Genomic DNA, 25765 nt, shown 5'->3' on the forward strand with positions numbered 1-25765 from the left:
AAGAAAGAATAAAGAATTAAAGATGGATCAAATAATTGCAGTTGGAATAAAGCTGGTTATTTATAAGAATAAGTAGCAACATTGTAAGATTAACCGGTTTGTTAACCTCAGTCATTTAACACGTGAATGTCTTTGAGATGTTAATTATTCTGGAATTTATACCATCAAGCAAAATTGAACCCGAAAAGTTTGAGAAAGTTAGCATTATTAAAGTGGAGGAATTGGTTTTGTTTGTTGAAATTAGAAAAGTACTGATATTATATGAGACTCGTTTGAGGGTGGGTTCATGAATAATTGACTTGTGAGACTCGTTGGATGGTGGGTTCCTTCAATAATTGAGATTTGAGACAAATCAACTTACTCATCACGCGAACCAAAACCCCATCAACTAGAATATACTGTGTTCGTGAAATTTCTCCATTTTGCATTTAGCTTACTGTACCTGTAGTGTAGAAAACTAATGAAATAATTGGAAGTTAATTAGTTGGAAATGAGTGAAGAACTTGATAACCTTATAGCAAGTAAATTCAAACATTTTATGTGTTATGAGATTAGCTAGACACGTAGACAGCTTAAATCGAATTACTACATATGATTACGGGACCTAACCTAATACATGCACGCCCAGTGATTAGAACATTGTAATATCATGAAATTATAAGCCCTAACTCCCCTAAGTCATGAGCGAAATCAAGACTGCGAAATCCATCTCGATCATAGCTTAATATTTCAAATGTTAAAAACTCACATCCAAGTGTTAGTCATGCTGGTACTCTGGATGGTGGCAACATGAACCCATTAACCTTTCATTATGTAAGTATAAACTGTCAAATCGATCTAGAATCGATCACCTAAAGAAAAGCAAGAAAGAAAATGTAGCAGCTAATCAAACCACGTGTGGCTATATGTCCCAAAGCTTTAGATGTTTGCTTGTTATTAGCCAAGAAAATTATTATGTAGATTCTTCTACTGTACGTCCTTCACTCCTTCTTCTACATTATTTACGTGGTCTTAATGTGGCATTATGCATAGTTAAGTGGTATGGATTGAACTCATTGAAGCAGTTTATTAGATGAAAGTACGTAGTAGTTTCACTTGCCGTTTTATAAGGCAAAAATTTTGAGCTAGCTAGTTACTTTTCTTTTAGTTTTTAAGAACATCAATGCTCTGGAATATTCAAGAACTTTCTTCATATAATTTTGTATCTATACATAATTTATTATTATCGCAAACACAATTAAATTGGTGATCAAATTCAGCTCAGTTTATGACTACAACCACAATATAACTGATGAATGTTAATATCTTAATAAATTCATATGTCATTTGATTGGAATTGTTTACTTTGAAATAAGGTAATCCATATCTAGTCACGATGCTTATCCCTTGCCATAATACTTGCATGTACACAAAGCATGTCGTCATTGCGTAGTAAGTTTTGTTTCATTATGAGCATAAGTCCGTCGGTAAAAACGACGTCCACACACTCATAACTGGATCTTTATCACATGAATATCATTTTCTTTTCAAGTATAAGACAAGGTACTAATGTACTGCGTGGTCTTTAATTATCGATAGGCCAAATCTCATGCCATACAACAAAAAACCCTAAACATCATTAGTTGTACGAAAATTCCAAAGCAATCAGCAACTAAACCTTAATTAAGTAATCATAAATAATTTTTACAGCTTTGAACTAGGGCTATGTTCCAAAACTTACAGTCTGCATGTCTACGAAGGGGTAATTTTTCATTTAATCCAGATATTTCGTATGTATACGTATCTACTACGTATGCATTTAGAGTTTACGTAAAATATAACAACCTGAACCCTTCTGGAGAAAGAGTCCATATCCATTTACAGTTCGATTAGATGTATGAGGACAACAAAGTCCACTTCACACCTTGACTTGGAACAGGACGTTATTTCCACCCAACAACTTATATAACAACCAACTTACCAACAAGAACAGAGATTTGCGTCCAGGTGACCACAGAATCCCGCCTCGTGTTTCTGGTGTTGTTTTCCTAAAGATCATAAACAACGAAAAAGGAATAACCCACACATCACATAAGTGACGAAGTGTCAAACTGTCAATCAAGAAAAAGCAACGACTCCTTCGAGTGGAAAGACTTGACTGTAGTAGTTTCTATCATTTACCGGTGGTCGTGGCAGATGGGATTTCCAGTTTTAATCATCGATCTCGATCATAATGAAAGCAACGAGGCTACGTTTCGGTTGGGCCACCGTACTTCTCTGCCCATACTGATTGATACAAAGGCGTCCTTATAATCTTTGTTTGCGAAAGGTGCCCTAACTTATTCTGAATTTTCATCATCTGGTCCTTGGAGACAGGTGGGGTAGGCACTACATCCATACCCAACTTTCTCTATTGCACTCGGACTCGTTGGGATGAATTATTGCTATGCCATGGTGGTAAATGTGACACCTAGCCCTTTGACAATGTTCATGGGGACTAACTTGTTAATGAAGTAATTACCAAATGCCGACAACCGACAACGCATTTGGTTTGTATTTGAAATTTGGATTAACTCAAGTGGTGAAAGTAAAAAAAAACGATAAAGGACAATAAAACTTATTAGATTACACTACTTGCATGTGTTTTTAATATTTTTCCAATTTTAGAGAAGTATTAGTACTAGGTGTGCGTGCCAAGCAACTCTAGTATATATCGTGTTTATGACCGCGACATCTAATTAAGTTTATGGCGTTGGTCCTGTCATATCTAGTGCTTGTGCAAGTAGCCAAGTCGATGACCTTAGTACATGTTGTTTTTCGTTGATTGTGATTGTTGCATTGGGGTGTAGTTCTTTTGAAGGCGGAGTTGCTCATTTCCGTGGTGGGTTTTGTCTAATTCGAGTTTGGTTGGCCGTTACGGGGATTTTGCCACACTCGGTTGAGTTTCCTTGATTTGCGACCGACCTGGTTTGGTACAAGCGGTGGTGTGGCTTGATCGATTTTTTGGTTGAGGTGATGCATGATGCAAACCCTGACTATTCATGCCGACTTGCCACCGGATTTTCGTGAAGGGTCTCATGGTTTTGCGGTTTGGACAAATGCTAGTTTTGGGTTTATGATGCCGTCACCAAACTACCGTGGGATAGGTATAGATCTAGCTCTGGGCATGTGCTCGGTGGGTTAGTTTTCGTCCTGTATCACTTATTACCACCCTCATTATGATGTACTATCCATGGACATAGCTTATTGAGTTACCCTATATATGTTCTTTTCTATCCAAATTGTTCCATAAATATAACTTTTCAATTATACAAAATAGTGAACTTTTTAATTGTTTAAATACTTAGAGTGATTGAGGATATCCTAATAAGCTTTAGATCAAAACACATTGTGGGAGTGGTAAAATTCTGTTGGACTTGCAATTAAGGCGATTAACTCCGTAGTTAGTATGACGTTAAATTTCAGTCATGAATGCGGCGATTACTACGACAATAACTACGCACAATGATTACGATTATAAGTACGCAATGAATGACTATCACAAATACGCAATGAATGACGGTCGTAAGTACGCAATGATTAACTGTTATTAGTGCAGCAATAATTGTCATCATAAATGTGTAAATAAATACAGCCATAAAAGCAGAAATAATGGCGGCTTGTTCCCCAAGTAAGTCATCGCCTATATAAAGGAGGCTCGATGTCCAGGTAATCTATCTGATTCCAATTCTCTCTACTCCACTATTGAGAAACGTACTGACTTAGGCATTAGAGTGTTTTCTCACTTTTCTGCATGTACCCCCCCTTCTCTTCGAGCCGACGGCCAAACTTCGAGTCAACTCTCCAAGGAAGTTTCTCGATCAATCCCGGTCAGCTCCCACTCCAGTCCGCATTTATTGATGAGTCAAACTCCTCTACGGAATTTTTCACCTCCAACACACATTAAATACACAATACATAATCTATAGCGTAACAAACTAGATAATGAGATGGGGTGTGTGTGTTTGGTGGGGTGGTAAGGCTTTGGTCTCATATATAAGAGGTCAAGAGTTCGAGCCCCATCAAAGGTGGGAATGAGGTGGTGTTTTTTTAAAGAAAAAAAAAAAAAAAAACTAGATAATGAGATCGAGTGTATAATTTCACCATTAATTAGTAAAAGATTCAATCAAAAAACTAAACTTTCAGACTAATTATGAGAGATGATTCAAAACATCAACGTGCATTTGTACTTACATGAATGGACGACTGGATAACATCAAATACATTTCATTTTATAGTTATTAAAAATAAAATTTACTGTAAATATTAAGGAAATATATTACCTAATAATTGCCGAGTCATTTGCACCAAAGGCACATATACAGAATAATTTTCTCACTAATTATAAACGCACACTAACTAAAATGGAAAGAGATTTAAGAAATTACAAAAGGAAAAGTATATATTTGGAAACTTTTCCTGTGATGGAATAGTCATTAAAATCACATCAATCTTCTTCAAACAGTAAATCTAGATAAATAAGAAAGAACAGTTACTGTTGGCCGCGTATGAAATCCGCTGGCAGAGAGTCACTTTCCATTGGCCGCATATCCGGGTGATTAAGTAGGTGCATTTTTGTCATTCAAAGCGTCACCTAACAGCTACTGACTTTTACCAAAATACCCTTACATTATCAATTAACACCTAAATATTTCTTTTTGTATACTATTGCTACGTAATGTGTATAAAATAATGAGGAATGCTAGTTACATTCTCCATTCACCTTTCTCTTCAGACCTTTTCCATTCATCAACTGCCACGTGTATTTAAACAACACTCTTACCTATGACATTAATGGTTTCAAAAACCAATATACCTTTTTCTGAATTTACCCCCAATTAAAGCAAAAACATATTTATTTTCTATCTTCCCTTTTTTTTCTCTCTCTTCTCTTTCTCTCACTACTGGGTACCGAACGATGTGTCAATTGTCATCTTCCTTTTTTTTTTTTGGGTAATTTCAAATCGTCGGGCCATATACATGATTGAGGGAGAGATAGTTGATAAATAATAGAATATATCCATACTAAACCCAAAAATCTAATACAAACTAGAGGCTTAACAACAATGAACCCAAAGTCAAAAATGAGGATTTCTGGGTTTCTCGATGTCAACTCGTTTTTTTTCTTCTCAAAGTTTGACTATTGGGTTTTGAAATCTGTAAGGCAAAAATAAAAGTAGTGATGACCTAATTTTTAGGAAATCTCTGAAATTGCTGTGTACCAAATTTTTGCCTTGAGAAAAGTCAATGCGGGAAGAACTAGGTGGGTTTTCTCCATAAACAAGCTAGAACATCAATGTGGATTTTATATTCAATTGGAGGATTGTCATATAGATTATCATGAATATGTCTAGTTAATTTAGAGTTTGAACTTCAAAAATGGCAACAAAAAAAAATAAGAAGAGGAGAAGAAATCGTTTTGCAAAGAGAAAAGAAGGAGAAGTAGAAGGGACGTTCAACAGAGAGAGAAAAAAATAGAGATAATAACAATGAAAAAATATTTGGCTTTAATTAGGGGTAAATTCGGCAAAAAACATGTTGAGTTTTCAAAACATTAAAATCATAGGTATGAGTGTTGTCTTTTTTTTTTTTTTTTTTTAAATGGGGCTGGTGCGGCTGTCCTCAAGTATTGATTAATGAAATTGCTGAATACATAGGGGGGGATGTAGAGTCTGAACCCCATATTACAATAAGCATAAAGAGTGTTGTCTAAATACACATGTTAATTGATGAGTGGAAAAGGTTGAAGGGAAATGTAATTTTTTTTTTTTGAGAAAAAGAAATTGCATTAACTACGCAATTGGGATGTTTACATCAGCTATAAGTACATCGTATAGCCATTGTGGCCCATCCTCAATCCAAACTTGAAATGCAGGATACATAAGCGCATTCTTAGCTAAATAATGCGCTGCCTGATTACATTTCCTATGAATATAAATACAAATAACTGATTGGAAGAAGTGGAAAAGTGTCCTCACTTCTTCTACTAAAATGCCGTCAATTGACCAATCTGGGATGTCACCATTTAGTTCATTGATCATCACCTGTGCATCCATTTCTAGAATGATATGTGCCGAACCAAAACCTGCCTGATGAATGGTTTGTAGGCCTAGAGCTGCTGCATTCCTCATAAAATAATTCCCCTCATGAAATAAGCTCCTAAATTACTAGAATTTTGGCATCATTTGTGTCACAATTGTGTTACGATTTAATTATAAAAATACAATTTACGTTGACAGGAGAAAGCGAACAATGAGAATGATTTTAAAAATATATAAAAAAAATGACATAAGAGCCATTACATTGCTGCACAACTTAAGATCATACCGTTTTCATACATTTTTTATTAAAAACAGTGGATATATCACATCGATTTCAAATACATTGGATATATCACAACTTAATATCATACCGTTTTCACACATTTTTTTTATTAAAAACAGCGGATATATCACAACTCAATAAGTCTATTCACATCGATTTCAAATTTTTTTAGAGAAAATACAGTGATCTTTATAAAAGAAACAAAGGGCGTAGTTAATTGCGTATATGGGATGTTTACATCATTTTATTCACATAACTTTTCTTTTAATTAATAAAATTTCCCAAGGGCAAACTGGTCATTCAAAAAGAAAAAAAAAAAAAAAACCGCAAACGGCAAACGTTATCCATTCAAAAGGAAACGGGGAAATCCAACTACCCATAATTCAGCACAATCAGATAAGAAGACCGTAGTTAACCACACTCCCATCCCCAGCGTGTTACCTTCCATTTTTTCACCGCTCAGGCTCGGTACCAAATCTCCTGGTTCGGATAGAAACAAGAGGCGGCCTAACAAAAACAACGAATCAAAAAAAAAAAGGCTCACTCCCACCAGTGTTTATCTAATTACGTGAACATCTATCTGATACGACTCTCTATCTCTCTCTCTCTAACCCCTTGCCCCGCGGGCCCCACCATGAGCGGCTGTCGCGTGCCGCATAGAGCAATTACACACGTGGCATCTACAAGAATTTCTGAGCTGTCACTCTTACTTTTACCCAAAAAAAAAACAGTGGGAGAGAGCTTAGAGGTCGGACTTGGTAATTTTTACTTTTTTAGCCATTAAATATTTCCTGTGGTCCCCACCCCTCTCTCTCTCTCTAAAGTCCGAAAGCACACGCTCGCTGTTTTCTCCCTCCCTCTCTCTCTCTCTCTCTCTCTCTCTCTAAAAACCTGCGTCTCCGTTCCTCTCTATAAAACAGAGCTCTCTGCCTCGACTCGGAGAAACCAAGACGACGCTCTCTCACCGTTACTCTCTCTCTCTCCCCTTTTCCTCTCGCTTTTTCTTTCCTGGCCTAAAGAATCCAGGTCGAGAATCCATAGGAAAGTCCGGCCATTCCTTCACCTTTCCCGGTTGAATTTTCTCGATTCCGTTAAACGGCGTCGTTTTCCTGCTCACAGATCTCACCGGAGAGTGTGTCTCAGCCTCTCTCTGATTCGGATCTAGAACCCGTCCCCGGCTTAATCTCCTGAAAAAGCTCAAATAGATTTCCTATACAGGAGTCTAATTTCTATAAACAAACGAGAAAATCTTGTGAAATACGTAAAAATCATTATTACTATTGTACACTTCTCCTGATTCTGATTTTGTGAATAATGTTGGCGGCGAGTTCCGGCGGTGGTGGTTCCGTTCTCCAACTCCGGACCAAACCTTCCGTCCTCGCTTCACCTCAGCTCAATGCCTCGCCGATAGCGAGGCTAAGCACCAGAGCCACTGCTCGCTCTGGTTCCAAAGCTATTGCGAAGAAGTTCTTCGGGACGAGATTGAGGGCCGCCGGATCCGACAGGCTGCACTTATGGCGATCCGACGGTCCCGGCCGCTCGCCGAAGCTGCGGGTGGTGGTCCGGAACATGCTCTCCGCCGTGCCGGAGAAGCCGCTCGGGTTATACGACCCGGCGATGGATAAGGACTCGTGCGGTGTCGGCTTCGTGGCGGAATTGTCCGGTGAAAGCAGCCGTAAAACGGTAGGTGACGACGTCGTTTCGTGGTGAAATTGAAAATTTGGTAGTAATTTACGTGCATGTGTTTGTATTTGTATTCATGTTTTTTTTTTTTTTTTTTTTTGATGTGATGTTTGTAGATTACGGATGCTCTGGAAATGTTGGTGCGGATGACACATAGAGGAGCTTGTGGATGTGAAACAAACACCGGTGATGGAGCTGGTGTTCTTGTGGCGATTCCTCACGATTTCTACAAGGAGGTATAGTTTCGATTTCGGATTTTTTCGGTTGGATTATATGTTTTTACTTTCAATTTTGACGGATTTTAATGAGATAAAATATCCTTTTCAATTTTGACGGATTTTAATGAGATAAAATGTTCTCTGGATAGATCTTATCCATTTCATTGCTGAATTTTTGTTTTCAAATATTATGTGAGTTTTGGTAGTTTCCTGTGAAAAAGGTATCTTTGTTTTTTTGTTGAAGCTGATAGAAAAAAAAAAAAAACTTTGGAAAATTCTATGTTTTCTAATTTTTTTTTTGTGATAATTTTCTATAATTTTTTTTTTAAAAATAGTTTGCATACTGAATACTGAATTCGATTTCTGTATAATTGGCACTAATTGTTGTTTGTTGTTGGGTTGGTGTTTCCCAGGCTGCCAAAGATAATGGGTTTGAGCTTCCACCGCTAGGTGAGTATGCTGTTGGTATGCTCTACTTGCCTACATCGGAAAGTCGTAGAGAGGAAAGCAAAAATGTGTTTACAAAGGTAATTTCAAATTGTTTGTTTTTGTGTTAGATGCACATTTTTTGTGCTAATGTCTTCTCTGTTTGTTTGCATGGCATTTACTGGAACATTTTTGATATGTTTGCAGGTTGCCGAGTCTCTTGGCCATACTGTTCTTGGGTGGCGATCAGTTCCCACTGATAACTCAGATTTGGGGAATTCTGCTCTCCAGACAGAACCTGTTATTGAGCAAGTGTTCCTTACTCCAACTCCGAGGTCGAAAGTTGATCTTGAGCGCCAGGTAATTTTTCCTTTCATATGCATATTGTAGAATTTAGATTTGAGGACAGAGATGGTGACAAGATGTCATCTCTGTGAATTAGAGAAATAAATAGCTGAAGAAATAAGTAGCTTAATTCATTATGAACCTAATAATGTGTTTGTGTTTACATTTCTTCCTTCCACCTTTCAGATGTACATACTTAGAAGGGTTTCAATGGTTGCCATCCGTGCTGCATTAAACCTTCAACATGGTGGTGCTAAAGATTTCTACATATGTTCACTTTCCTCGAGGTTTGTCTTTCTCATATCTAGCATGCTTTTTGCTTGGAAGTTTTTTTATGTTATTTATGTGATCACTAAACTCGTTCTGTCACTTGATCTTATTCAGGACGATTGTTTACAAGGGTCAGCTGAAACCCGAACAGCTGAAGGGTTACTATTATGCAGATCTTGGCAATGAAAGGTTTACGAGCTACATGGCCCTGGTAAATATTTTATCCATTAACTTTGTTTTTTCTCCACTAACTCCATACTCCACAAACAGCATGGGAACAACCAGTAACTGAAGAGATGCAAGGTTGAGGAATGACTTCTGAGGCATTGAGGTTTGAATGATCTCTTAAGTTCTTCCACTCCCTTGATTACTAATTGAAATTGGATGCTGGATTGGATGCATTGGGTGAGTTGGTAAGAAACCTCATTATCAAGTAATCATGTTTGCAGAACTTGGTGCACTGCTCTCTATGATCAGTTGTTGGGGTTGAAAATTTCGAATGAGTGGTGAAAAGGAAATTGTGTTTGGAAAGTATAGCTTAGGATTTTCATTTGTACTGGCACTGCAGTATACTTTGAACTGGAGTGGCCCGAACACAGTTTCATGTGTGTAGGTTTAGGTTTTTAGCATTGGATTTCCTTATTTTGAATAGAGAAGATGGAATTGTGTATGACAAGTTTGGTTATTTTGATATTTCCCGCAGGTACATTCTCGATTCTCAACAAATACTTTCCCCAGCTGGGACCGTGCTCAGCCCATGCGTGTCATTGGCCACAATGGAGAAATCAACACCCTTAGAGGAAATGTTAACTGGTAGGTTATGGAAATTGTTATTAAGCATGCCTTCAATCGATGCCCCCCTTAAGTTTTAAAATGTCTTAAATGAATTCCTCACACATATATGAACTTACTCAGGATGAAGGCACGTGAGGGACTGCTTAAGTGTACTGAACTTGGTTTATCAAAAAATGAGTTAAAGAAGCTGTTACCAATTGTGGATGCCAGTTCATCCGATTCAGGTAAATTAGAGCACTTTCTGTTGCATGCACAAAATTTATTGAAATTATATTGATGAGAACTAGTATGTGACCCTTGTGGAAATAGAAGGAATTGGTTATTTTTTTATTCATATCTAATTTGCATAAATTTAATTTTTCCTTTATGCAGGAGCTTTTGATGGTGTCCTTGAGCTTCTAGTTCGAGCTGGCAGAAGCCTCCCTGAAGCTATTATGATGATGATTCCTGAAGCATGGCAAAATGACAAGAACATGGATCCTGATAGGAGAGCACTGTATGAATATTTCTCATCTCTCATGGAGCCATGGGATGGGCCAGCTCTAATATCATGTAATATATGTGGTCATTTTTTTGGATTTCTATGGAATACATACAGAATGCCTGCTTTGTACATTTTTGATTTACTAAAAACAATTATTGCAGTTACTGATGGACGCTATCTGGGAGCTACATTGGATCGGAATGGGCTCCGACCGGGTCGCTTTTACGTCACCCACAGTGGACGAGTTATTATGGCCAGTGAAGTTGGGGTTGTAGACGTACCTCCAGAAGATGTCTGCAGGAAAGGAAGACTTAACCCTGGAATGATGCTTTTGGTGGATTTTGAGAATCATATAGTGGTCGATGATGAAGCCTTGAAGCAGCAATATTCACTGGCAAGGCCGTATGGGGAGTGGCTTAAAAGGCAGAAGATTGAGCTCAAGGACATAGTTGATTCTGTTCATGAATCTGACAGGGTCCCTCCATCCATAGCTGGAGTTGTTCCTGTAAGTGTGAGATGACTATTAATGGCAAGTTCTGTGTATTATTGTTGTTTTCAGCTCGTGTAGTTGATTCTTACATTGATAAGGTTTACTCTTTGTGATATCTAGGCATCTACTGATGATGACAACATGGAAAACATGGGAGTCCATGGTTTACTGGCACCACTGAAGGCTTTTGGGTATGTGCTGTTTTGTCCTCGGCCCATGTTCTAAACTTTGTTTTTCTCATGTTATAGCTTTTTCTTGTTTGTCTTATAATTTGCATATTTCTTCTTTATGCAGTTACACAGTTGAAGCCTTGGAAATGTTGTTGCTTCCTATGGCAATAGATGGCGTAGAGGCTCTTGGGTCAATGGGAAATGATACCCCGTTGGCTGTTATGTCCAATAGAGAAAAGCTTACATTTGAGTATTTCAAGCAAATGTTCGCCCAAGTAACAAACCCACCAATTGATCCAATTCGAGAAAAGGTAGTCACGTCTATGGAATGTATGATCGGTCCAGAAGGTGATCTAACAGAAACCACTGAAGAACAATGCCGTCGTCTCTCACTCAAAGGTCCTCTTTTAAGGATTGAGGAAATGGAGGCGATCAAAAAAATGAATTACAGAGGTTGGCGCTGTAAGGTTCTTGACATAACTTACTCCAAGGAACATGGTAGAAAGGGATTGGAGGAGACCTTGGATAGGATCTGTGCTGAAGCACGTGAGGCAATTAAAAAGGGATATACCACACTGGTGCTTTCAGACAGAGGTATTTCCTGGTTATTTATGTTCCCCTCAGTTGAAAATTTTGAGTCCTTCATTGACAGCTAAAGTTTTATTTGATTATTCTTCCAATTTGCAGCCTTCTCCCCAAAACGTGTTGCTGTAAGCTCACTCTTGGCTGTTGGTGCTGTTCATCAACATCTAGTTAAAAATCTTGAGCGCACGCGAGTAGGGTTGATAATTGAATCTGCTGAGCCGCGTGAGGTACACCATTTCTGTACGTTAGTTGGATTCGGTGCGGATGCCATCTGCCCCTACCTGGCTGTAGAGGCTATTTGGAGACTGCAGGTTGATGGAAAGATCCCACCAAAATCTAATGGTACAATATATTCCAAGGATGAACTGGTTAAAAAGTACTTCAAAGCTAGCAACTATGGAATGCAGAAGGTTCTCGCCAAGATGGGGATATCTACTTTGGCCTCTTACAAGGGTGCACAGATTTTTGAAGCTTTGGGTCTTTCATCTGAAGTGATTGAGAGGTGCTTTGCAGGAACTCCTAGTAGAGTTGAGGGGGCAACATTTGAGATGCTTGCTCGTGATGGACTTCATCTGCATGATTTGGCGTTTCCCTCTCGGGCTTTTCCTCCGGGTAGTGCAGAAGCTGTGGCACTACCAAATCCAGGGGATTATCATTGGAGAAAAGGTGGTGAAGTTCACCTAAATGATCCTTTTGCTATTTCCAAGCTTCAGGAGGCTGCCAGAACTAACAGTGTGGCGGCATATAAAGAATACTCCAAGCTCATTCATCAATTAAATAAAGCCTGCAATCTCCGTGGTCTTCTGAAATTTAAAAACACAGAGCAGCAAATTCACTTGGATGAAGTGGAACCTGCCAGTGAGATTGTTAAACGGTTCTGTACTGGGGCAATGAGTTATGGATCAATATCATTGGAGGCACACACTACACTGGCCATTGCTATGAACAGAATGGGAGGAAAGTCGAATACAGGTTTGCTTCTTAAATCTTTAGTAATCTGTACCGTCTTATTGGTAATCGCATATTAATTTCTAATTAATTGTTTCCCTTCTGAAGGTGAGGGAGGTGAGCAGCCCTCTCGTATGGAGCCGCTTCCTGATGGTTCAAGGAATCCAAAGAGGAGCGCAATTAAGCAGGTTGCAAGTGGGAGATTTGGAGTTTCAAGTTACTATCTTACAAATGCTGATGAACTCCAAATAAAAATGGCTCAGGTATGTTTGTATAAGCTCTGATGTACTGTGCCTTGGATTTCTATATTAGATTCTATTGTAGATCTTTTAACAGAGGTTAAATTTATATTGATTTATTTATACCATGGATCATAAATCTTTGCCTTTGTTGCACAGGGGGCCAAGCCCGGTGAAGGAGGTGAGCTTCCTGGTCACAAGGTTATTGGAGACATTGCTGTTACCAGGAATTCCACTGCTGGTGTGGGACTTATCAGCCCACCTCCCCATCATGATATCTACTCAATTGAAGACCTTGCTCAATTAATTCATGATCTTAAGGTATGTTTTGCTGTTCTTATCCTGCCATTAACTGTTTTAGCATCCGTATTTCACTCCACTCCTTTTTGATAGATGGTAATATTTCTTTTGCCGCTTATTGAGCACTTCCATGTTTAAAGGGGGGACTAAATTTTATTCCATTTTTCTGCAGAATGCTAACCCAGGGGCTCGAATCAGCGTCAAGTTAGTGTCTGAAGCTGGTGTAGGAGTAGTTGCTAGTGGAGTTGTGAAGGGGCATGCCGACCATGTTTTAATTGCCGGACATGATGGAGGCACTGGGGCCTCCAGATGGACCGGCATTAAGAATGCTGGGCTTCCATGGGAACTTGGCTTGGCTGAGACCCATCAAACCCTGGTTGCTAATGATCTTCGTGGCCGCACAGTTCTCCAGACAGATGGCCAACTAAAAACTGGAAGAGATGTGGCCATAGCCGCACTTCTTGGTGCAGAAGAGTTTGGGTTCAGCACGGCACCCCTCATAACCCTTGGCTGCATTATGATGCGGAAGTGCCACAAGAACACCTGTCCTGTCGGAATTGCAACCCAAGATCCAGTACTTCGTGAGAAGTTTGCCGGAGAACCTGAACATGTTATCAACTTTTTCTTCATGGTAGCTGAGGAGGTGAGAGAGATAATGTCACAACTTGGTTTTCGAACTTTAAATGAAATGGTTGGTCGTTCAGATATGCTTGAAGTCGACAAAGAAGTTACTAAAGGCAATGAGAAGCTGGACAACATTGATCTTTCCCTGTTACTTAGACCTGCTGCAGACATTCGTCCAGAAGCTTCACAATATTGTGTTCAGAAACAGGACCATGGGTTGGACATGGCTCTTGACCACAAACTTATTTCGCTGTCCAGTTCTGCTATAGAGAAGGCTCTTCCTGCATACTTTGAAACACCAATTTGCAATGTGAATCGTGCTGTTGGAACAATGCTTAGTCATGAGGTGACCAAACGTTACAACAGGGAAGGGCTTCCAGCAGACACCATTCATATCAAATTCAACGGAAGTGCAGGCCAGAGCCTTGGAGCTTTCCTCTGCCCTGGCATCACGCTTGAGCTTGAAGGTGACAGCAATGATTACGTTGGTAAAGGATTGTCTGGTGGCAAGATCATAGTTTATCCCCCCAAGGGAAGCAAGTTTGACCCAAAAGAAAACATTGTCATTGGTAATGTAGCTCTTTATGGTGCCACTAGTGGGGAGGCATATTTCAATGGAATGGCAGCAGAAAGATTCTGTGTTCGCAATTCAGGGGCAAGGGCAGTAGTTGAAGGTGTCGGTGATCATGGCTGTGAGTACATGACAGGTGGCACTGTTGTTGTGCTTGGGAAAACTGGCAGGAACTTTGCTGCTGGTATGAGTGGTGGCATAGCCTACGTTCTTGATGTGGATGGAAAATTTTTGTCCCGATGCAATCCTGAGCTTGTAGATCTTGATAAAGTTGAAGGAGAAGACAGTATGACTCTTAAAATGATGATACAGCAGCATCAGCGTCATACAAAAAGCTTGCTGGCCAGTGAAGTACTGGCTGATTTTGAGAATCTTTTGCCTAAATTCATCAAGGTTATCCCCAGAGAGTACAAGCGTGCACTTGCAAACCTGAGGGAGGAGGCCTCCAAACAGACAGTTGATCAAGCTGATGAAGAAGCTCAGGAGCAAGAGGAAGAGGTGGAAATAAAGAAGAAAGATGCATTTGAAGAACTTAAGAAGATGGCATCTGCATCTTTAAATGGGACATCTAATCAGGTAGAAGATGCTGAAACATTGAAGAGGCCTAGTGAGGTCAGCAAAGCTGTTAAACACCGGGGTTTCATTTCTTATGAGCGTGAGGGCGTTCAATACAGGGATCCCAAAGTTCGGATGAATGACTGGAAGGAAGTTATGGAGGAAACTAAACCTGGTCCACTTGTGAATACGCAGTCAGCGCGTTGCATGGACTGTGGCACTCCTTTCTGCCATCAGGTAATATCTTGTTTGCTTCTGGTCCTGTTTTGTTTCTGATTAAATATTATCTAGTCCTAGATGCACTGCGACTGTTTCAAATTCTCTCTTTTAATGTAAAGTTGTTATTTTGATGTAAACTGCAGGAAAACACTGGGTGTCCTCTTGGTAACAAAATACCTGAGTTCAATGAATTGGTGTACCAGAATAGGTGGCATGAAGCATTAGAGAGACTCCTCGAGACAAATAACTTCCCTGAGTTTACTGGTCGAGTTTGCCCAGCACCTTGTGAAGGTTCATGTGTTCTGGGTATTATTGAGAATCCTGTCTCTATTAAAAGCATTGAATGTGCCATCATAGACAAGGCTTTTGAGGAAGGTTGGATGGTGCCACGTCCTCCACTCAAGAGAACTGGGTATGATTTTGCATTTTCCTTTCTTCAGTCTCAGATTGGTTCTCTTTTGCATTGTTTTGTTATGGAATATTCAAAAATTTAGTGCGGCAGATTTCCAGTGCATGAATCATCATCTTTTATGTGACTGAAATTACAGGAAAAAGGTTGCCATTGTCGGAAGTGGGCCTGCTGGGCTAGCTGCTGCTGATCAACTAAACAGAATAGGTCATACGGTGACAGTTTACGAGCGTGCTGATAGAATTGGAGGGCTGATGATGTATGGAGTGCCTAATATGAAGGCTGACAAAGTTGATATAGTTCAACGGCGGGTTAACCTTATGGCCGAGGAAGGTGTCAACTTTGTGGTCAATGCTAATGTTGGAAATGATCCTTCCTACTCGTTTGATTGCCTTCGGGAGGAGAACAATGCGATTATTTTAGCAGTAGGCGCAACGAAGCCAAGGTAACTTATGGTTGTTTACTGCTATATATTTTTATATTTCCTATATGATTATTGTTAACGAGCCCTTATTGGTGCAGGGACCTTCCCGTACCTGGGCGAGAGCTGTCAGGAGTACATTTTGCTATGGAGTTTCTTCATGCAAACACCAAAAGCTTGCTTGATAGCAATCTCAAGAATGGTAACTACATTTCTGCCAAGGGTAAGAAGGTTGTGGTCATTGGTGGAGGTGACACTGGCACTGATTGTATTGGAACCTCTGTTCGCCATGGCTGTACTAATGTCATAAATTTGGAGCTTCTCCCTGAGCCACCACGAACAAGGGCACCAGGAAACCCTTGGCCACAGGTTGGTAACTGAGTTTTGGGACCTTGTATGCATGTTATGAGATGTCTTGTGTACTTATTTCCTTTCTTTTCTGTTTGCAGTGGCCTCGTATATTCCGAGTAGATTATGGGCATGCAGAAGTTGCAGCCAAGTTTGGCAAAGATCCAAGAACTTATGAGGTGCTGACTAAGAGGTTTGTGGGAGATGAGAATGGGGTTGTGAAGGGACTTGAGGTAGTACGTGTCAAATGGGAGAAGGATGCTACTGGCAAGTTCCAATTTAAGGAAATCGAGGGCTCTGAGGAGATAATTGAGACCGATCTTGTCCTTCTAGCAATGGGGTTCCTTGGACCTGAGGCGGTTAGTATCTTGAATTGTCAATCGACGGTTGCTTCTTGTATTGCATAATTGATGTTTTGCTCATTGGTTATCGTGTTTGTTTTTGCCAGGTGATTGCAGAGAAGTTGGGCTTGGAGCGTGACAATCGCTCAAACTTCAAGGCAGATTATGGTCGGTTCTCAACCAATGTGGATGGGGTCTTTGCTGCTGGGGATTGCCGGCGTGGTCAATCCCTGGTGGTGTGGGCAATCTCAGAGGGACGGCAAGCAGCTGCACAGGTTGACAACTACCTCTGCAAGGAAGAAGAAGACCACACAAACAGCAACGGGAGCCCTGAATCCGATCTATTGAAGAGGCATCAAGAAATCAGCAAGAGCCATAAGACAGTTGCAAGCACACCATAGATGACTTGATGATCAAGGATTCATGATTCTAAAATCTAAACTAGAGGACCAAGACACAGCAACGTAGATGGTATCTTTTTCATTTTGTTAGTGTGATAGACAGAAGGATTTTTCGAATGTGGTTGTTTCACGGATAATCCACTCGGTGATGCTTTTCCCTGTGATGGAGCTGAGACTGGAGGGACCGAAGTTGCATGAAGTGGCCGTTCAATGGGGCAACAACTACAAAGCTTTTATTCACATAATGAAATGGGGTTTTCCCATTTTGCCGGAGCTGGGTATTATATAATAGGTCTTAGGATATATTTATTATTGTCTATAGTTTTTACCCGGCTCTTTGCGTGGTTGTTTTAAAGGAATAATGTATAGTTTTGGTTCTTCCTCAATGATTTGGAATCAATGAAATTATAATATGGGAAATTATTATGTTTTCCATCAGCTACTTATGTGTTGCCAAGAATGCGAACTCGATTGTCTGCAGAAACTGAATGTGCCTAATGAAAAATGGTACGATCTATGAGGGATGTCCTCGTTCTCTTGTAAAATCAACCATTGCCAAAAGAATTAACATGTAGAGCATAAGGCCATCAAAGTGTATTGTACAGAGGTCCTTTTTTCATCATTAAGTATAAATCATACAAGAAACTAAGAAATGTATTGATTCACATTCCCAGCTCTCAGGTTCTTCTTTCATCATCAAATGCATCCACCTGACTGCACGAAAAGAATCAAAATACAAGAGGGAAACGCAGTTCGATCAAAATCTGATACTCCAAAACCTGCTGCATTGTAAGTAGGGTAGTATTTGGCTCACTAGTATGGCATCTATTTCTCTGGCCGTGACAGGTGTGCGTTCGGGCTGAAGAGAGGCCTTCCCTCCGACGCCAGGGTTTTTCGGTGGCGCTGGAACTTCTGACCCTAGACTAGCTGATGATGCATCTTGAGTATGTGAAGTAGAACCTACACAGGAAGAGAACTCATGACACACAGTATTGACTATACAGAACAAAGTAACAAAGATAAGCAGATCTCTAAATTCCATGGCAAACCTTCACTGTATCATGCAATTCCATGCAAACTTTGCCAACATCAGAAGTATTTCAAAGCAAAAAAACATAAACCGTATCTCAATTTTAAGCTCCAAGATGTCGAAAGGATTGCAAATTTCTTCATCACCCCTCTTTCCTTTCCAACCATTGTTTTAAAGATGAGTGCAAAGGGATAACACTCTAGAACCATTACTATATGTTTCTTGGATATCAAACTTTCCATCACACAATGTCCTACAAAGACTCAAAGAGTTTGAAGCTCGCAGTTTCAACTGGGCTCTGGCTTTGATGAAATTCATAGTCTAAGACCCAAAATGTTGGTTAGATCAATAGGCATGAACTTATAAAACTAAGGTTCCTATCCAATATCTGAATATCCATCCAAAAAATATCTTAGTTTTGCAAAAACCCCATATTTATCTTTCATTTTCAACCATTATGATACTCACAAATACATTCAAAAACAGATTGGGAAGATATGTCACACTCACACTGAAAACTATGAAAGAAAGTGATATTTTCTTTCTTTCTTTTTGGGTAAATAGCAATAAATACTTTACCAATTTATAGCAAAACATGAACCGTAAAGACCTAATTATACCTGAAGCTGAGGATTTTGGGTGTCTTTGTCTTTGTGGGAATTTGATTCTGGGAATTCTCTTCAAAAAATGAGGTCCCCCTCCCATCTTGTCTCTACTTCCACACAGTTAGAGGCTTAGAGCTATCCACCCACATTTTCCTACATCAATAATTAAATTTGCTTTGAAAACTTGCTTTGGGCTTATGGACCACTTACACAGAAAAGCCTATCTAAATCACTAATTTGTAGTCAGTAAGTTTGAGGGTTTTTCGGATTCGTCGGGAGGAGATTAATATGACTTTTCAAAATATCTAATTAGGTGCCTGTGTCTTAAGTCTTAACGTATCCAACGTGACCCGCACCCGCTACCCGAACCCAATAAAATGCCCCCAACTCAATTTCTAGGAAAGGAATCACCACGTGGCTTCGTTACACGAACCCGTACCAGGAACCTACAAGCTTATGAAGGCTTGAAGCCAAAAGAAAAAGGAAGAACTCATTGAAGATAGAGAGATCTGAGGCTTATGAAACCTTAAGATCTATCCAGATTTCATTGCCGGATCTTTCGATTCAACGCCTGCAAATTTCGACGTCGGAATTCTCGAATCCAGTCCAGCCCTACTTTTCTTCTTCCTCTCTGTTCGTTTTGTTTTTGCAGAAAAAATGGCGACGAATCTGAGCCGTCGATTCTCATCAACGATCGTAACGAAAGCCGAGCCTCTGGCTCGCTCAGCTGTCAACTCAGTGAGTCGGCTCTTGTCCTCCTCGACTGGGCAATCTCAACCGGAGCGCGAAAACGCGGAGGTGAAATACGACGGAAGCGCCAAACAGGACGACGATGGAAAGAATGAAAAGGGTGAAAGTGACGGAGATGAGTTGGACTTGAATAAAGAGACGGGTGAGATCGGCGGGCCGAAAGGGCCCGAGCCGACCCGTTACGGCGATTGGGAAAAAAACGGTCGGTGCTCTGATTTTTAAGTTTTTGTTTCTTCTTCAGAAGATTGAATCAGAATAATGTTACTGTTATGGTGAATTTTTTCAGATTAGGGTATGAAATTTTCTGGGTGACTTTAGTTGTGTTTATTGCTGCATGTGTAACTTTGAATTTCGATCAGTGAAAAATCACAGTTTGATTTTTGGGTTTTACTTTCAAGTTTTGATGAGCTATTGCTAAGGATCGCATTGTAATTTCAAGTTGAGAAGCAACATCCATCACACTTGGATGAATCAGTTGTGTCCTGTATAATTGACATCATTCAATTTGATGTGACACCAAGTTTACATATTTGATCTTTCTTCGTCTTATTAATTCACTTGAACTATGATATTGGAGAAAATTAAAAGAATATATTACATATTTGATCTTTCTAATTCACTTGAACTATGATATTGGAGAAAATTAAAAGAATATATTAGATAAACAAAATGAAGACGGAATGGATAGCAGATTCCTGTATCAGGTAGGAACTCAAGATATAATACCGACATCATTTGCAAGACATGCTTTCGGATTTTATTGAGAAATTAGAACCTGTTCATATTTAAAAATACAAATGGAGAGCCCGTTCTTGCGACTACAAACTATCTAGGTTCTATTAATATTTTAGCTACTGAAGCTTTGGCTTAGAGAGCAGGGCTTCTTGCTGCATTGATCCATGAATTCTCAGATTTGGACGCAGAAGGAGATTCCAGAGTTCTTATTAACAGTATAATGGGATATATTCAAACTTCTTGGAGAATTAAGAAGCTGGTCCAAAATATTCTACATTTGAAGAGGTTGTTGCAAATGGTGTCCTTCAAACACTTCAAGAGGGAAGTAAAATTTTTGGCTGATGCGATTGCCAATGTTGGTCACAAAATGATAGTTTAGAATTGGAGTCATGGCTTCCTCTTACCAAATTAAGCTTTCTTATTTAACAATTCAGGTCTTCGATGTGTATTGAGTTGTAGGTTGTAATTATTTTTGTTCTATTGAAAAAAAAAAAAAGTTAGATATTTTGTAGCAACAATGCAATGAATTAGGTGAGAGTGTGACTAGATGAAAGTGCTTATCACACTTATGATGTTACACATGTCTGAAGTCGTGCCCTGTAAGCTCAATGTGATATATGCTATTCTCAATTTGGATGTGACACCAATCTATGTATATATAGTTTTATCTTATTTTCCTCTCATATGCTGCAGCTCATTCTTATAAGATGAAATTCATGATTCACTTGACCTTGAGATATTGGAGGTAACAAAAAGATAATAAGAATAACTAGTTAGCTATCATGCTCCTATGCAGTAAATGGTAGAACATATTAATGTAATGCATCCCTCACAGAGGTTTAAGCGTAGAACGAATCAATGTAATGATTCCCCACAGAAGTTAATTGAGAAACTTTCTGGAAGAAAAGAAAACTTGGTCTGAAATATAAGCCGTGAAGATCAATAATTGAGTGGCAGCCCTATAGTTAGGTCGAAGAGTGTCGGTGTAGGAATCAATTAATCAAATAACTGCATGAATAAAAGTCTTAATGCTAACCGGATAACACTTTCGTTTTGGTCCGGTAAACATCAACTTTTGGATTAATATTGATTTAACCCATCGTTATTCAACATTTTGATAAACCAACTGTTGGATTAACATTGATTTAACCCATTCGATATACAAGATGTTTATAGCACATTGATTCATTGATTCAACGTACATGACAATTCGGATGGCTTGGATGACATTTTCCAACTGGATATGATGAAGATTCTTACCTAATAATTTGTATATTGAAACCAATACGTGACAACATCAAACTGTCACCATGCATGTTAGATTTCATCAAAGAAAAACAGATTTACAAAGTCCTGACATTAGTCCTTCTTCTGTTTTTTCCAAAACGATGGCCAAACTTCAACTTAACCTTGAGCTCGGCCCTCATGCAAAGCATTAGTCGTTTATATATGCATAGATAATGCAGAAAACTCTCCCTTACTGAATCTTTGGGATGATGTAGGCGAGCAAGTCAATTTTCAAATTCTAATAAAGTAGTATCATAGCATGCAGCAGCCAATATATACCGGGAGCTTTAATATATGTGGCATATCAATTATTCTAGCTTCAATTATTTTCAATTCAAAAGAATAGACGTCTAAGTTCAAATGTCAACATCTTAGGAGCCATCACGTATCTGACTAAAACAATAGTTCAAGCTTCATATATTGCGTTTTATTCTACTTGAGAGCAAATCACAAATACAAACAAGAATACAGTACTTTCCACATGAATTGACCGCTTCAAAATAGTTTGAACTGGTCTTACTAAGCAAAAGCTGCAGTGTGCTACATGCTCAACATGCACACGCAAAAGACCCCAAAAGAAAAGCAATTTCCCATGCCTTGATGATCTTGGTTGTTTAAGTTACTAGTATATATTACTTTGAAATTAATCTCCGGGTTGGTTCCGATTAATTCTGCTTTTTAACTTTTTAATTGTATTGCGCCCTTTGAAAATTTGTTTAACTGACCACGTAGCACTAATATAATCTTCAGTCTTATAAGACCTCTCTTACATTTCAAAAAAACAAAAAAAAAAGGACCTTTCTTAAATTGCAATGGTCCGAAATATATTCAGACGACTACTCCGATCACATCTATACATCGGTTCAAACTTCAGAGGTTCGACTATGTCGGTTTTGTAGAAGATACAAACTGCACTTTCAAATGGATGGTTTGACCTAGTCTTACGAGCTAGATAGCTACAGGTAAGAAATGTCCAATTTTTCACACATAAAACAGAAAAGTGGGCCTTGAATGTTGTAAAGGATGCTTACCCCAAAGTAGATGACTTCCCCTACCATCATGGCTTTCATATTATGGCACAATTTAGTCTGAAAAACGTAAAAAAAAATGAAGAGTTGTGAAGACTGAAGACTAGGCTTTATTTATACAAAGTAAAAAATGATATTGCATATATAAAATCAAGTGTGTAGCAATTGATTGCTATCCATTACTTCTCTTTCAGAAAATGAATACTCTCAGAGCCATCATCTTCTCCTTCCTTCTCTTCTCTTCATTCTCATGCCTTACAACGAGTAGTACCTTAGAGACTTGCAAAAACGCTGTTTGCCAAACCGGCGAGGCCGTAATCCGTTTCCCGTTTCGGATCGACAAACGCCAGCCGGAGACTTGTGGCTTCCCCGGTTTTGATCTGACCTGTGACATCACATCCCAAACACTGCTCAATCTTCCTTCTTCGGGAGATTTCACCGTTCAGGGCATAGACTACGGCGAGCAAGAGATATGGATCAACGATCCAAACACCTGCCTCCCCAAACGGCTCCTCTCTCTGAACCTCACCGGCTCTCCGTTTCGGGCTGGGTTTAGTGAAGACTTCACGTTCTTTAACTGCTCCTTGGACTACTTGAAGTACAAGCTAAACCCTATTGCTTGCATGAGTGGTTCCAACTACACGGTTTTCGCCACCAATTCTGCGAGGGTGATTAGGTCCTTGTCGACGACGTGCAGTAAGATTGGAACGTTTTCTGTTCCGGTCGAGTGGACGTTTCACCAGGAGGTTATGTCGTCGGATCTCGACGATCATCTCCGGCTAAAGTGGGACCGACCGGGGTGCGGCGCCTGCGAGTTGCGTGGCGGAAAGTGTGGCTTCAAGACCAATTCTACTAAAGTTGTTTGCTCCAGCCTTAATCAACGAGGTAAGAACCACGTCCTTTCTTACGTTAGCTAATTAACTCTTACTTTCGTTTTGAGTAATACTAGCTACACTAACTATAATTTCAACTGCTTAATGCAACAATATATAACTCATTTCTCCATATTTCGCGTTGTTATAAAGCTCATTTTTACTGGTAAGAAGATTGTTTCAAGATTGTTTCGTCAAATGACATCAATATAGTTCGATTCACTCATTTCGAAGTAATACACATACACCAAGGATCACTCAAACAACCAAAGCTAAAAACCCTAGATATATAGAATTCATACCACCATGAAAACTCCTTGATTCAAACACCTGTCATAACAAATGACATATCGCAATCATTTAGGAAATCTAGACCATTTAAGGAGATGTAGCCTTGTAACTATGAACGGTCTCATTCTTTGAAGGGGTCTTGCACTTCTTGAATCTTGCATTAGTTGAATGATAACAATGATGAACAGGGTTGAAAGAATGATACAATATGACAGTGCTGATTATCTTAGCATTGACTTTCTAACCACTACTTTGTCGTGGTCAACAAGCTTGTTTAACTAAAGCTTATTGTGATTGGCAACTCCTTGGAGATAAGCGTAGCTAGGCCAATCTACATGGTATTTTCTATGCGCCAAAGTTGGATTTTGGAGCAATCAGAGGCCTCGATCTGCTATAGTGCGCTCGATCTACCATTCTTTCCATACTGCAATCATATCTGGCTTTCGCCTCGTTGACTATTATCCTTAGAGAGCACTAAACCTAAGTTATGCCACTTTGGTCAACACCTCCACGCACAAAGCACACGCAAAACTGACAGAGATATACATAGAAGAAGTATAAACTCGACAATCCGCAGCTATTAGTGTTAGGGATGCTTCCTCTAAATTCTAACTACGTATTACATATCCAGATCTTACATGAGCTTGACCTCTCTCTTTTGTTCACAACCCTTTAGGATTATAGTAGACAATTAAGATTTCAAGCATATCCAAATGAATCCGGTCCAACTTTTAGTTTTATGGTGATACTGACTGGAACAGTCCAGCGTTGATATAATGTATATTTAAGAAACTTTTACAACATGTCGATCGATCATGATTGAATACTTGGGAATAATTTTTTATTTTCTTTTTGGGTCATCAGTCATGCCATAATTCATTTTTTTTTATTTTTTTTTTCAAACTGATGCTTACCGTTACCAGTCATATTCTAAATTAATTATTTGGTTTCTGTGTCACTTGACTTTCTACTCGTCTTTCTTGCCTTGCCACCGTTGTGTTCATTACTCTTCTAGGATTCAATATGCCACGTACTTTAAATTTTGTTTACTAAGTTCATAACTAATCTTATTCCAAATTACTATTTCAGGAATCCCAAGGGGTGCACGCTATGCTATTACAGTGGGCGTTGGAGTGCCAGCACTTATGTGCCTTATAGGGCTATTATGTTGCATGTGTGGCAGACTCAAGCCTTTAAGAATGAGACGCACATCACTCCCAGAATTTAATTCAATTGTGGCTCCTCAGCCTGGAATCGTAAAGGGACTCGATGTGGCAACACTTGCGGCTTACCCGAAAATAGTCCTCGGTGAAAGCCGGCGTCTACCGCAGCCGGATGAGAGCACTTGTTCGATATGCTTGTCCGAGTACCGGCCGAAGGAGACACTAAAGACCATACCCGAATGCCAACACTGCTTCCATGCTAATTGCATCGATGAATGGCTTAAATTGAATGCTACTTGCCCTATTTGTAGAAAATCTCCACAATGACTCAGTCAGTAGCAATTTTTGTGCTTTTCCTCCCTCAAATTTGTGCATACTTGTTCTTAGAAGGATTTCAATCAAATTTCCGTAAGATTTCTTTTGTTAACTAGTCGATCTACTCAAAGATCATCATTTTTTATCACTGTCAAAACTGGAGAATAAGACAATTGATTTATGATTTTGATCATTTCTGGGCCTCCCCTTTGTCTTGGGCCTGCCAGTGGTTGTGAAAGATATATGATACTGTAAGAGCAAAACTTTGTACGTGATCAGGTCAGCCCAAGTGTTGCAATTCAATATAACTATCTCCATAGCTGTCCAATAGAAAACGGAAAATTTTTATCAGTGGCCTGCATGATGAGGCAGGTGATTGGTATGAGGATGATGAAGGGTTGGAAAACATTGTCGTGCATTATTTTGAGAATATGTATAAAGCAGGAGTTGTTGATTCTGCTGCATTGGAGGAAACTTTACAGGCTATCATTCCTTCAGTCTCGGA

At 39.3% G+C, this 25765-nt stretch overlaps 3 protein-coding genes across 6 annotated transcripts; 2 read left to right on the forward strand and 1 right to left on the reverse strand.

Moving 5' to 3' along the window:
- Positions 1-7221: 7221 nt before the first annotated feature.
- Positions 7222-17626, forward strand: LOC133713907 (glutamate synthase [NADH], amyloplastic). Of its 4 annotated transcripts, XM_062139938.1 has the most exons (21): positions 7222-8025; positions 8142-8261; positions 8657-8770; positions 8877-9029; positions 9201-9301; positions 9399-9495; positions 9988-10097; positions 10200-10303; positions 10452-10631; positions 10725-11068; positions 11174-11244; positions 11348-11817; positions 11911-12780; positions 12865-13019; positions 13155-13316; positions 13468-15282; positions 15408-15676; positions 15813-16118; positions 16196-16463; positions 16544-16801; positions 16891-17626. In XM_062139938.1, the coding sequence occupies exons 1-21, from the start codon at positions 7657-7659 to the stop codon at positions 17182-17184; spliced, it is 6630 nt and encodes a 2209-aa protein (XP_061995922.1). In that variant the 5' UTR covers positions 7222-7656; the 3' UTR covers positions 17185-17626. The 4 variants fall into 4 exon arrangements, with proteins under 4 accessions (XP_061995922.1, XP_061995923.1, XP_061995924.1 ...); XM_062139939.1 differs by lacking the exons at positions 7222-8025; positions 8142-8261; positions 8657-8770; positions 8877-9029; positions 9201-9301 and adding an exon at positions 9555-9689 and having other exon boundaries at positions 9406-9473; XM_062139940.1 differs by lacking the exons at positions 7222-8025; positions 8142-8261; positions 8657-8770; ... (1 more) ...; positions 9201-9301; positions 9399-9495 and adding an exon at positions 9559-9697.
- A 117-nt stretch (positions 17627-17743) lies between these two features.
- On the reverse strand, positions 17744-18972 carry LOC133713909 (uncharacterized). Its single transcript, XM_062139942.1, has 3 exons — positions 18835-18972; positions 17999-18144; positions 17744-17898 (listed from the first exon to the last, which is right to left on the reverse strand). Exons 1-3 carry the CDS (start codon positions 18917-18919, stop codon positions 17881-17883), a joined length of 249 nt encoding a protein of 82 aa, XP_061995926.1. The 5' UTR covers positions 18920-18972; the 3' UTR covers positions 17744-17880.
- A 3730-nt stretch (positions 18973-22702) lies between these two features.
- LOC133715472 (putative RING-H2 finger protein ATL21A) lies at positions 22703-25372 on the forward strand. The gene is made up of 2 exons (XM_062141984.1): positions 22703-23504; positions 24872-25372. Exons 1-2 carry the CDS (start codon positions 22817-22819, stop codon positions 25270-25272), a joined length of 1089 nt encoding a protein of 362 aa, XP_061997968.1. The 5' UTR covers positions 22703-22816; the 3' UTR covers positions 25273-25372.
- Positions 25373-25765: the final 393 nt, after the last annotated feature.

Source organism: Rosa rugosa, chromosome 6 (assembly GCF_958449725.1).
Source record: "Rosa rugosa chromosome 6, drRosRugo1.1, whole genome shotgun sequence".
NCBI lineage: Eukaryota > Viridiplantae > Streptophyta > Magnoliopsida > Rosales > Rosaceae > Rosa > Rosa rugosa.

Excerpts from the sequence above, each read along its gene's own strand:
- LOC133713907 (XM_062139938.1), top strand. The coding sequence starts at position 7,657 with ATGTTGGCGGCGAGTTCCGGCGGTGGTGGTTCCGTTCTCCAACTCCGG. Across the intron at positions 13,020-13,154 it reads TCCAAATAAAAATGGCTCAG|GGGGCCAAGCCCGGTGAAGG; the intron begins GTATGTTTGTAT and ends TTTGTTGCACAG. Across the intron at positions 16,119-16,195 it reads GTAGGCGCAACGAAGCCAAG|GGACCTTCCCGTACCTGGGC; the intron begins GTAACTTATGGT and ends TTATTGGTGCAG.
- LOC133713909 (XM_062139942.1), bottom strand. The coding sequence starts at position 18,919 with ATGGGAGGGGGACCTCATTTTTTGAAGAGAATTCCCAGAATCAAATTC. Across the intron at positions 18,145-18,834 it reads CCCAAAATCCTCAGCTTCAG|GTTCTACTTCACATACTCAA; the intron begins GTATAATTAGGT and ends CTTCCTGTGTAG.
- LOC133715472 (XM_062141984.1), top strand. The coding sequence starts at position 22,817 with ATGAATACTCTCAGAGCCATCATCTTCTCCTTCCTTCTCTTCTCTTCA. Across the intron at positions 23,505-24,871 it reads CTCCAGCCTTAATCAACGAG|GAATCCCAAGGGGTGCACGC; the intron begins GTAAGAACCACG and ends TTACTATTTCAG.